This window comes from Heptranchias perlo, chromosome 19 (genome assembly GCF_035084215.1).
Source record: "Heptranchias perlo isolate sHepPer1 chromosome 19, sHepPer1.hap1, whole genome shotgun sequence".
In the NCBI taxonomy this organism is placed as follows: Eukaryota; Metazoa; Chordata; class Chondrichthyes; order Hexanchiformes; family Hexanchidae; genus Heptranchias; species Heptranchias perlo.
Window position 1 is genome coordinate 8,597,044 of NC_090343.1, and position 12,939 is coordinate 8,609,982.

The following is a 12,939-nucleotide window of genomic DNA, read 5'->3' on the forward strand; positions in this document are numbered from 1 at the left end:
TTGTCCAGGGGAGATTGACTCTGGACCTCGCTAGGAATGCTCATATAAGCATGCATTAGAAAAGATGCTATTTGGAAGGAGTGTGTTCAATTTAAACGTGTTGCCGGCACCCCTTACAAGTGTTGGATGTTGGGCATACTTGCGGCTTAAGTTATGACCAGCAGATAGCCTGCTGAATGTTCGAAGTAACTACATCACTGTCATATAGTGGTACAGAGGGAGCGCTGCATGGTCAGAGATGCTATCTTTGGGATGAGATGCTAAACAGAGGCCCTATCTGTAAAAGATCCCATGGCTATATTCGAAGAACAGAGAACGTCTCCCGGTGCCCTGGCCAATATTTATGCCTCAACCAATATCATTAAAACAGATTATATAGTCATTTATCCCATGATTGCTTGCGAGACCTCCTAAAAGCATGTGTGGGCAAACTCGATCTCAGTTTGCCTTCTCTTCTTGAAGATCTACAAAGAAACACATCTTACCAGCTCATCCAACAATCCTGTTGTGTGTCAGAATGGGTGAAAAAACACTGTTCTGAAAAAGGTATAAACTCTTTGCAGACTGATGCCACATTCATCAATAAGTGCTGTGCTGTTTTGAATACTTTGCGGTGTCTTTTGGCTTCTGTATATTTAACCTTAAAAATAAATTTGACCAAATAGTTTTAACCAGTACACATTGGTCTGGCAATTTTACACTTTTCAAATGATCGAAATGTACATTATGTCGCCAACACATGTCGATACAAACTGGGCGGCCATATGAGCTCGTAAGGTATCAGATGGCCAGTGATGTGGGGACCACCATTGTCCAACAGTGCACATTGGGACTTTATAAGCTCCTGTGCCCTCTTCAATGTTACTTTTCCTTCCTCTTAGGCTGCGAGATGAGCAATCCAAGTTGCAACATCCAACTCAGGAAAAAATAAAGAACACTGCTGCCGTTTCACCTTAAAACCAAGGTTCAAATCTAGCCCCAATGATTAGAAGACTCTTTTCTCATCTCCCCCTGAATGTTCAATTAGTAACGGCAATGGACCTTCCTCTCTCTAAATTGGCTCCTACAGAGCAGTGAATCCACTTGTCAGTGAAGTGCTTTGGGACACCCTGGGGAAGTGAAAAGTGTCCTATAAAAATGCAAGTCTTTCATACAGACCAAGAGGTCCCAGGTTCATGTCGAGCTGACTGATCTCAGCCAGAATGGCAGGAAGGACACTGCAAATGGCTTTGTTTCTCCTAGGCTGGGAATTGGGAGGAGGAAAAATCACCAGAGTTCTCGATTCTTATCATTATCCAGTGACACCTCCTGGACAATGGATTTCAGGTGAGGACAGGATCATGCTAAAGTTGGACTACAGTTGCCAACTTTGAGTGGGCGTAATCCTGGAGATTTCATTACATGACCACCAGCCTCCAACCGCCTCACCCCCACCCTCCCGCCAAAAATGGAACCAACCTTTATATAATTGGACTGCGTATTTCCAAAATGGAAAGTCCCTTAATTAATCCAACAGCCACCATTTATAAAGAACATTTTTTTTTATTAACCAATTGCTTACATTCCATAACACAAAACATGCCCATGTATATAATTTCACAAAAGCTGACCAAAATGTTTGAACAGCATAGAAGGTTATATAATAAAAGGCACCGTGTAGGTAAATGCATAGATGAGGATCCCCATCCGCAGCAATGCATTACCGCTTCCAATTCACATCACACTGCGTACAGGAATCCTGCTAGAAATTAATCATCAAGACAGATTTGTTTTTGTCCCCTTCCCAAGCTACTGGTCATTAAGTATCTATTATTCACTTAGAGCTGGGTTCTAATTAAAACAAGGAAGGGGACTGTCAGGATGGACGGAGATACATTTCTTGAGCAGAACTGGAAGAGTATCATACCCCCTTTTACATTATATAGAATAGTCTCGGGGGGGGGCGGCACTCACAGACCCTTGATATCCATGTGCTACTCTCCCCAATGCAACTTCTCACCCTCTTGCCCCTTCAAGTCAAGCCCACAATCCTCATGGTAATTAAGGAGGGGATCCAGCTCAGTGCTCTTAACTTGAACCAGAGGGTCACCAGAAGATCGTGAGACCAGAGAAAACGTTGGGTCTCTGGAATTTGGATCATTATATTAAAGATGACCACCTGGCTTCAGTTGATGACCTTTCTTCAAGGTAAAGCTGGCTTTAGGGGGACATGAGACATGTCTGTAAACTGTTGGAACCTATTAGCTAAATAACGTAAGAGTCAACTTGTGGTTAAAACATTCAAAAAGGTTTAAAATAATCTAAAATTTCAAAAAAGTTACACGCTTGAGTAGATTTGCAGGTATAATTTGTAGTTAAGTAAAGGTTTACTCAAATAGGACACCCTGCTCCAACAGCTAGTTTCAACACCAGATAACATTTCCAAACAGAAAATAGTCTATAGTTCCTTCACTCTGCGCAAATATTTTCTTGACTACATACTTAATGATAATGATCAAATGGCAATAAACATATGAGTAGATGTGCTGCAGTGCAGAGCCGAAGTCTGCTTGCTTAATTGCAGGTGACTGCCAGCTGGCTTTGTCCCAGTGTCAAGCTACAGTCGTCGAATACAATCCCTGCACAATTATGGATCGAAACCACCAACAAGACAGGACATGTATGCGCCTTGTTCAAAGCAGGATTGTAGCATAACCTCTACTCGTAATTTGTCGTGAAAGCTATTCCACTATTTTACCCAAGGCCTGAGGCAAGGTTAGGAGGGGTGGGAAGGTAAACAGAAAAGAGAAACAAGCAAAAAAAACTTTGTTTGAAGAGTGTTAAACTTGTATAAAGCCCTGGTTAGACCGCACTTGGGAGTACTCTGCGCAGTTCTGGTCTCCATATTATAAAAAAGATTATAGAGGCACTGGAGACAATGCAAAAAAGATTTACAGGGATGATACCAGAACTGAGAGGTTGTACTTATCAGGAAAGGCTGAGGCTCTTTTCTCTAGAAAAGGGAAAGCTGAGGGGTGACTTAATAGAAGTCTTTAAAATTACAAACAAGTTTGATAGGGTAGACATAGAGACGACCAAAACTAGGGGCCATAAATATAAGATAGTCACCAATAAATCCAATAGGGATGTTCCTATATTTGCGCATCATTCATTTAACTAGCAGTGTGCTAACTTTATTAGCAGAGCTCCAGCATTGTGAAGTTAAACTGGTCACACAAGCATTCATTTGCTATCGTAGTGTCAATTTCAGGAACATTTACCTAGAGAATGGTTAGAATGTGGAACTCGCTACCACAAGGAGTAGTTGAGGCGAATTGCATAGATGCATTTAAGGGGAAGCTAGATAAGCACATGAGGGAGAAAGGAATAGGACGATATACTGATAAGGTGAGATGAAGTAGGGTGGGAGGAGGCTCGTGTGGAGCATAAACACCAGCATAGAGCAGTTGGGCTGAATGACCTGTTTCTGTGCTGTCAATTCTATGCAATATGACCTCCCCACTCCCAGCATTGATCTCCACCTCTCCCCAGATTATCTAAATTAACAGATGAAATTTCGCAGCATGTTTATAAAACAAAAGGACATCTAGGCTTCATCCTCAGGCTGGGATTGGGAATTATCTCAGGCTTCTGGATAAAAACAACATTTTGCATAAATACATTCAGCAGAGTAGGGAGGCTTCCACCTATTGCAATGTATATAAAGTGCTTTAAGGTCTTGGGTTTGTTCTTACAACTCCTCTCCAATAAGTCAAACGCTCCACGGGTCCGAAATCACTAAACAGACTTGTAACCATCTTGTTTTATTCCCCAATAAAATATGCACACACTAAAAGTGTCCTTCAATATTAACTCCAGATTAGGTCTGGACTCAAGATACCACTCCAATGAAGCTCAACGCAACCTTGGGGAACAGCACCTCAGCTTTCGATTAGGCACTTTACAGCCTTCCAGCGTCAATGAGTTCAAGAACTTCAAATCATAACCGCCGTTCCCATTTTCTCGGACAGCGGGTGCTGGTAACGATTCTGCTTTTCGCATTTACACCTCCTCTGGACCCATCTTTTGTTTCTTCACTTGTCCCATTAACACCCCCCTTTTGCCTTGCACCATCATCCCTTTTGTCATTTGATCATTCCTGCCCTCCACCCTATCACAGACCTTCCCTTTGTTCATTCCTCCTCCCCTCCCTCTTTCCCAATCTCCGCGCTTGCTTTAAAACTGTTAAATCTCGAACTTCTTCCAGTTCGGATGAAGGATCATTGACCTGAAACATTGGGGGTGATGCATAGTATCTATTATTCACTTAAGAGCTGGATTCTAATTAAAACAAGGAAGGGGATTGACAGGATGGACAGAGATACATTTCTTGAGCAGAATTAGAAGAGTATCATACCCCCTTTTACATTATATAGAATAGTCTCAGGGGGGCGGCACTCACAGACCCTTGATATCCATGTGCTACTCTCCCCAATGTAACTTCTCACCCTCTTGCCCCTTCTAGTCAAGCCCACAATCCTCAAATAATTAAGGAGAGGATCCAGCTCTGTGCTCTTAACTTGAACCAGAGCGTCACCAGAAGATCGTGAGACCAAAGAAAACGTTGGGTCTCTGGAATTTGGATCATTATATTAAAGAAGGCCACCTGGCTTCAGTTGATGACCTTTCTTCAAGGTAAAGCTGGCTTTAGAGGGACATGAGAAACGTCTGTAAACTGTTGGAACCTATTTGCTAAATAACGCAAGAGTCAACTTGTGGTTGAAACACTCAAAAGGTTTAAAATAAATAAAAGGGGTTTGATAGGGTAGACGTAGAGAAGATGTTTCCACTTGTGGGGTAGACCAGAACTAGGGGGCCGTAAATATGATAGTCACCAATAGGAAATTCAGGAGCAACATCTTTACCAAGAGAGTGGTTAGAATTTGGAACTCTACCACAAGGAGTGGTTGAGGCGAATAGCATTGATGCATTTAAGGGGAAGCTAGATAAACACATGAGGGAGAAAGGAATAGAACGATATGCTGATATGGTTAGAGGAAGAGGGGTGGGAGGAGGCTCGTGTGGAGCATAAACACTGGCATAGAGCAGTTGCGCTGAATGGCCTGTTTCTGTGCTGTCAATTCTACCCAATTCTATGTAATATGACCTCCCTACTCCCAGAACTGATCTCCACCTCTCCCCAGATTATCTGAATTAACAACGGATGAAATTTCACAGGTTTATATTAAAAAAAAAGTATAGAGGCTTCGTCCTCAGGCCGGGATGGGAATTATCTCGGGCTTCTGGACTTTTTTTTTTTAAAAGTAAAAGCATTTTGCATAAATACATTCAGAGTAGGGAGGCTTCCACCTATTGCAATGTATATAAAGTGCTTAAGGTCTTAGGCTCGTTTCTTGTATCCAAGGACGTACTGGAAAAGAGTTGCAAGAGTTAAATGCTCCACAGATCTGAAATCACTCAACAGACCTGTAACCATCTTGTTTTATTCCCCAATAACACACACAGACACACAGTCTAAGTTTCCTTCGGTATTAACTACAGATTAGATCTGGACTCCAGATACCACTCAGTGATGACTGCTGCAATAGGATTCTTTTCCACGACCATCGACCCAAGACATGACCAAAGTCCCAGTGAGTTATACCTGGGACATTGCCACGGGCTGATGTGTGTAAAATCTGTCTCAGACCAGTCCTCAGCAAGTGGAGGAAGAGTGAATACAATTCTGTGCAGAGAGAGCCAGGTTTCAGGTGACCTTGCAAGAAGTTCTCTAACACCACTGCAGGGGCTACTTTTACAAGCAAAAGCACTGAAATGAACAGCCCTTCAGACTGTTCATTAAACAACCTCTGACTAAACACCATAATCTCTTGTTGAGAATCACAAGTCCAAACGCGAACCATTGACTAAAGTGCTACTGTAAAGCTCGCCTGACATTCCCTCCGTGGATAAACAGTCCAACAACACTCACTGTCTAGGCTCAGAGAATTAAAATTTGAGTGAGGTAAATATCACATTTATCCTACGACACAGCAGCATTAACACACCTGAGAGTTGGTCGCATATGATTTACGGGTCACAGCCCTCCACAACCCCAACAGAACCATGTTCCATTATTAAAAGGCAACGTTCTAGTAGGTCAAGAGAATTTCAAGTATTTTTACTCTATTCCCTTCCCCTCCGCCAAAAAGTGACATGAAATGTTTGCAAGGATCGAGTTACGGAAACAACAGTCTAGAAGTGTTAACGGGCAACACAACGCATTTGTATAACATTCGTCTGTCCTGTCCTTTAACAGGGACAATAACTTGTTCGTTTTAAATGAGTTACCACCTGTTAAGAGGAGTCATACGGCAGTAATCATTTGTATACCGATACCACAAACAGAAATTTCTAACTAATAATACCAATGCAAATGTTCAAATGTAAGGAGTCTTACAACACCAGGTTATAGTCCAACAGTTTTATTTGAAAATCACAAGCTTTCGGAGGCTTTCTCCTTCGTCAGGTGGACGAAGGAGAAAGCCTCCGAGAGCTTGTGATTTTCAAATAAAACTGTTGGACTATAACCTGGTGTTGCAAGATTCCTTACATTTGTCCACCCCAGTCCATCACTGGCATCTCCACATCAATGCAAATGTTCAACATATTTAAACTGGGTTAATCGAAGTGTGCAAAACCAAATGACTATTTGCGTATTTGGAATCTGAATTTTCAACAATCTTTTGAACGAGTTGTCCATTTTCAATTGTTCATCTTTGGCCGGGTTAATAAAACACTCCAAACCTTTTCACTCCTGATTGCCTGTTTCCAACATTACACTTTTGTTAAAAAATGCATATTCTTAAGGCTGCATGTACTGCCAATCCCTAGTTGGCCTGAGATGGTAGTGGTGGTCCTTCCCAGGGTCCACGGTCTAGTGAGGAACTTGGGGCAGAAATGAGAACTGTGCCACAGTCTCTGTCAAATGGGAGAATCCCAAAAAGGTGTGCCGTGAGAAATGTAAAATGGATCCTTGAGCAGATGGCGTCATGTGACCCAAGCTCAACAGTCAGGTCACTTTTGTTATCCAATTAAATAAATGACACAGGAGAAAAAAATAATTCAGCAGATGAGACTGGGTAAACACGGCACTCAGCTGGTCCATTGGGGATTCATGATAAACAATGTCTTCCTGGCATTATAAATGAACTACTTACACATCATATGACCCCTGAATATATTCTAATAATATAATTTATGTACAGAAAGTAAATTAAACTGACACAGCCAGAGCTCCATCCCACCATCCATTTACCTCTAGTGCCAAGGGTAGCCATGCAAACCATTCCTGGACCTCTCCCACTGCCTCTCCGAGCAATGCCCAACTTCAACTGGTTTTTCACAATTTCCTTTTTGCCCTGTGGGGAAAGCACCTTGCTTCCACTCAACAAAAACTTGCATTTATATAGCGCCTTTAAGGCCATCTGGGAGACGTTACTGGAAGGGGAAAAAAGAGGCCCTCTGCCCAGAATATGCTTCTGCTGGTCAGTCAGAAGTTTCTTCCTTCTCCCACTTGGAAGCACATTTTACCAAAGCAACAAAAAAAAAGATTTCCAACACTATTTGGGGCAGATGAGGTGGGGAGAAATTCAAGGTGGTTCGATGCTATGATGTACACCCCCTTACCCATTAATTTCACTTGGGGACCTTTGCAGCCAGTAGGCACACCAGGTCCACAGGTCACAGGTCAGCATGCTAACCAATTAGGCCCTTTGACCCTAATCTCATGGAATTTACACGAAAGCTCACATTCCTGGTAGTTATGGAGTTACTGGATTACGTTGCAAATAGTATTATTTGTAACTTTTAAAAATTCTCACCATTACCTAGACACATAGCTAGAATCAGACAGGAATAAGGAGCTCAGGAAAAGAGAAGACACCATTTTGCTGAAGTTAGTTGCAGTGTGTCAGCAGTGTGTACAGGGACGCTATATACCAGAACACTGATCGGTACAAAGAGTTGAAGTTAAGGTATATAATTTCCATTTACTCCCAGGGTCAGTAGATGCCCCAGGCTTTTAAAAAAAAAAATCAAAATACTGATTATTCCTTGAAAGTATTTGGATTCCACTCACGTTGTCTACTTTCAATGTCCATGGGGATAAGATCTTCCTGATCAGATGCATCTCCTACATCAAAAATCTCCACATTTGGCATTTGAATAAAGATTTGTATATGTTATGATCTCATATTTCAGGGCTAGGAATGATAAGCTGGGACAGGGGGTGAGGGAGTTAATTACAAGGATTTCAAATACTCATCTAGAACAATGCATTCCTATTCAGGTCTTCAGAAGTCAACCCTGTTCCACAATGAAGTCTGGAAAAGTTGGTCCAGTTTTAACGCTCAGAAGTCACTTCTGGGATAGTTGAACACTAAGTGACAAGAAAGTACATAGAGGGGGAAGGGAACAGAGTTGTGCAGGGTTTTTTTTTAAAACAAGATGTCCTGATCTTAATTTTACAAAAATCTTAATTTAAATCACTTAATTTTTCACCCTACCTGTAGGTTTATGCATTCGGCGTACAGTGCGTTTGTTCAGTCCATATAGAAAAAGCCCCCGAGTATACTTAATCAGAAATCACTGAACATTAGGTGATTCCACCTGTACAGTCCAGAAGGAATTCCAGTCAAAGCGAAATGTAGCCTTGAACCCTGAAAAGGTTACTTGATCAAACCTAGATTCTCATCCGCCCTGACTCATCCCACTAGGACAATGTCTAAGTGCACAAATATGACCGTAACCTGTGCAGCAACAAGATCTCCGGCACAGGCATGACGGGCCGAATGGCCTCCTTCTGTGCTGTAAGATTCTATGATTTGTCAGAATAATGCAGCACCTTCCAACCCATCAACATCTTCAATGCTATCATCAGGATATCCATCATTGGGCCAAGTACTGACCTTTGAACTGCCACAGCAATGTTTACATATCAAACACGACCAAAGCAAATACATTAGTTACCCTAACCACAATCAAGCTCGCTTGTTGTGCAGAAAGAGGTATCATTACCAGTTTGATCCAATTTCCCCGACTTAAATAGAGCATTCATTTTCTATTAATATACTTTAAACTGTATGTTGAAGAGATATAACATATTAAAGCAGTCATGAGGTCTATTGCACTAGCCATACTCCCTCAGCCAAGCAATAAAATATATATATGTACAAGCAGGCATGTCCAACACTCATGTGTTCCATGATGTAAAGGCAACCATCTTCAATGAGCAAACAGTGACTTGAGCTTCTTACAATCTTGAATGCGCATATTACTGTGGGCAGGAGCCATTAGGCCGTATAATTCTTAGTAGATTTTCACACTAAATGAGAAACAGTCAACTCCCTTGCCTCTACGATGCTGCATTCCATCTTGGAAACTGAAACTTCCGTTTCCCCTCCCGTCATTATTTGCTATTTCTTTGGCTTCTTCCTGGCCAGAACTAGACAAAAAAAAAACCTTCAATTTTAGGAGTGAATCCCATCCCTGGCCCTTCATCAACGCTCTCGTGGAAGCCTATTTATGATACTTTAAGCAATAAGGAAAAAAAAGGTTTTCGATTTTTGAGGTTGGATGTCCACTGCAATGGGCAACAAACATTCATTGAGGCATTGGTTTTATGAAACCAAACGTTTCTTCTCAACTGATCGGCTTTGAAGACATTTAGATGTGGATTCATTTACATGAAGATTACGTTTCTTCATTTAAATGAGAAAACAATCAGAGCTGTCCGCAGTTTTAAAAACAAAAAAAAAAGGGAAAGGACTACGGTGACTGAGCGAGATGAATGCAACTTCATTACTGGAATATAACAGTCTCCCGGAATTCACAGGAAATTCCCACTCTCTCTACTTGAAAAGCTTCATCTTGGGCCTGCAACTATTGGCATGGCGATGGAACTGGCGCTCATCCTTGGACTCCACGTCATCACTGTCACTGTCGCAGTCATTCCAATCGGGCTTAAGTGGTGTCAGCTCAGGAGCAACTATATCACCATCCTGAAAATAGGTATGAAGACGATTAAGGACTGTTTTTTGGGGAAGGGAGAATAATTATCATCTTGTTTAAACTTCACATCTTAAAATGTCTTTCTAAAATATTCCTGCATTTATAAGTCTTCCAGCCACCCACAAAATCCAGGCTGACACTTGCACCGTCGGAGATGCCTTCCTTCAGATGAGACATTAAACCGAGGCCAGTCTGCCCCCTCGGGTGGACGTAAAAGATTCCACGGCACTATTTCGAACAAGAGCAGGGGAGTTCTCCCCGGGGTCCTGGCCAATATTAATCCCTCAACCAACGTCACTAAAAAACAGATTACCTGGTCACTATCACATTGCTGTTTGTGGGAGCTTGCTGTGAGCAAATTGGCTGCCGCGTTTCCCTACATTACAACGGTGACTACACTTCAAAAGTATTTCATTTGCTGTAAAGCACTTTGGGACATCCTGAGGTTGTGAAAGGTGCTATATAAAATGGAAATCATTCTTTTTAACAGTACCACTTTGCAGCTGACTGAGTTACATGGAACCAGTCACCGACTCTTATTACTTAGTTTTTGCCATTCCACTCATGGCATAAAGGCTCTGGGCTCTCAATGAGCATGGCCGTGACCAGGAACACTCAGGGCGGAAAAGCACAGACTTCCATGGAATCTGCTCCCACAAAACTTCAACAATTCCTTCTTGAGGTTCAGCCAATGCACCTTGAAATGAAAATGGATGAATTGAACAATTCAGTGACAGTCAGGGAAGATTTCCTCTCCGGCCTATATGTAGCAAAATTGCAAATTCATTTATAAAGAAAGAAAAGGAAGAACTCTCTGTTCCTCCAACTCTTGTGCATCATCACCACCCCCCCCCCCGTTTGCACCACCATTGGCAGGCATGACTTTAGCCGTCTAGTTCCTATGCTCTGAAATTCCCTACCTAAGCCCCTCTGCCTCAGCACTCCCTCTCCTTAAAACCCAAGGATCCTTCTTAAAACCCAACTCTTTGACCAAGCTTTTGGTCACCCCTCCTACTATCATCTTCTTTGTTTCAATGTCCATGCATACATAATTATAAAGTGCCATGGGATGTTTTTTCTACATTAAAAGGTGCTAGGTAAATGCCAGCTATCGTTGTGGTTGAGTGAACTTCCCTTATTTGAGTAATTTTTTCCGCTCCCAATTTTCTTCTGTCCTGAAGACGCCAAATCTTCCTGGGCACAGTCCCACAGGTGCTGGTAAGCCCTCCAGTATCTCATCCATACCCAAGTCGAGCAGCGAGTGCGGCAGGTTATTTAACTGTTGAGGGTGATAACAAAGCCTTATCCTGTCCTCAGTCGATATCCATACATAGGTACTTGCTGGTCTGGATCACTGAATAACAATCAGGAAACTCTGGCCGATTTTTCCACCCTCCTCCTTGCTGCATCAGTTGCCATCATCTATCTAAGCACAAATTGGGGATCCAACTAAGGACCTTCTGATCATTGAGCCATTGCCACACCTTATCTTGCTTTGGCTCGTCAAACTATCCAGGAAATTCACCCCCCTCCCCACAAACTTATTTTTAAATATGGGGTGGGACACTGTTGAAATTAGAAACTAACCCATGACATCATCCGAATGAGGATTTGGACTGGTTGACGTTGAACATAAGAAAGAACGAACAAACTCAATAATCTATTTTAGTGTGTTGGCCAGGACACCGGGGAGAACTCCCCTGCTCTTCTTCGAAATAGTGCCATGGGATCTTTTACGTCCACCTGCGGGGGCAGATGGGCCTTGGTTTAACGTCTCATCCGAAAGACGACGCCTCCGACAATGCAGTACTCCTTCAGTATTATGTTGCATTGCTAAAGAGTTGTAGTACGGTGAGCAAAGAGAGAATAATCCCCTGACAAGACGATCTCCTACAACTAGAGCAGTGATAACCCAGGTATCCAACACTACCACAGAAATGACAACATTCCAGTACGTCTCAGTGTCCCTACCCTGGGTTTAGTGAAGTTCCTGTTGATGCACCACTGAACAAAGAGCTTCTTCGCTGCTTCCACACTCTGCTCGTCGGTCTTCTTGCAGTACACTTGGATCAGCTGCTCTGTAAACTTCTCGGGTAGCAGCTGGGACACCTGGGTCGGTACAAGAGAGATATCCACATGAGTTAACGGCAAAAATGGCAAGCAGTGAAGAGTGAGAAATTATGAACTTTCTGGCACAATGGGGCGAGCTACAGCACCACGTTACAGCGAATTAAGGGCTGGATCCCAGCTCTTATTGACATCCTGATCTGCAGGGCGCCCAAACGCCGCAAGAGGCAAAGGCTGCTGAGGGGCACATCAAGAAACAAGAAAAACCTCCAGACTGCCGTCCCATGCCTTCCACACGACTGCCCCATAGCAGCACTGGGAGCCGCTCACACCCCTGCTCTCAGTTGGTACATGACTGGAGCAAGTTGACTTTTTAAAGCCAATTAGAAGCTGGATTGCTTTTTCGGGCATCGTGACGTTACCTGGCCTTTACGGATTTTGATTGCCTTGTTGGGGTTGTTCTTACAGTAGAACCGGACCTTGTTAATGGGATTTTGTTCCTGCATCCCGTAATCCATCTGAACGACCTAAATAAGCAGAAACGGATGTTGAAATCTTTTGAAACATTTCAATCCGAAAAAATGCTGGTGCTGTTGCATGTTGCTGTGTGAACGGACTGCACCATTGCAAAGGCAGCTTTCTGATGCCCAAGGCAACAGAAGTGCTGTTTTTCCTGAGGGGAAATATTGACTGTTTGATTTATTAAGGAGGTGTATCCCTGTTTGGAGAATAAGTATGAACGAAACAAATGAGGGAATAAACGTGCCCTACACACGCCTCCTCACTTCTGACTGAAAGAAAATTTCAAAAGGCACTAGCTGA

At 42.7% G+C, this 12,939-nt stretch overlaps 1 protein-coding gene across 1 annotated transcript in view; it reads right to left on the bottom strand.

Annotated features, from left to right (window-relative positions):
- Positions 1–6,580: 6,580 nt before the first annotated feature.
- samhd1 (SAM domain and HD domain 1) overlaps positions 6,581–12,939 on the bottom strand; it is a 37,278-nt gene continuing 30,919 nt past the window's right edge. Inside the window, exons 14-16 of the mRNA XM_068000766.1 lie at positions 12,540–12,644; positions 12,022–12,159; positions 6,581–10,040 (exon numbers count right to left, since the gene is read on the bottom strand). Coding sequence (XP_067856867.1) covers positions 9,891–10,040; positions 12,022–12,159; positions 12,540–12,644 — 393 coding nt within the window. The 3' untranslated portion in view covers positions 6,581–9,890. The remainder of the gene's footprint in view (positions 10,041–12,021; positions 12,160–12,539; positions 12,645–12,939) is intronic.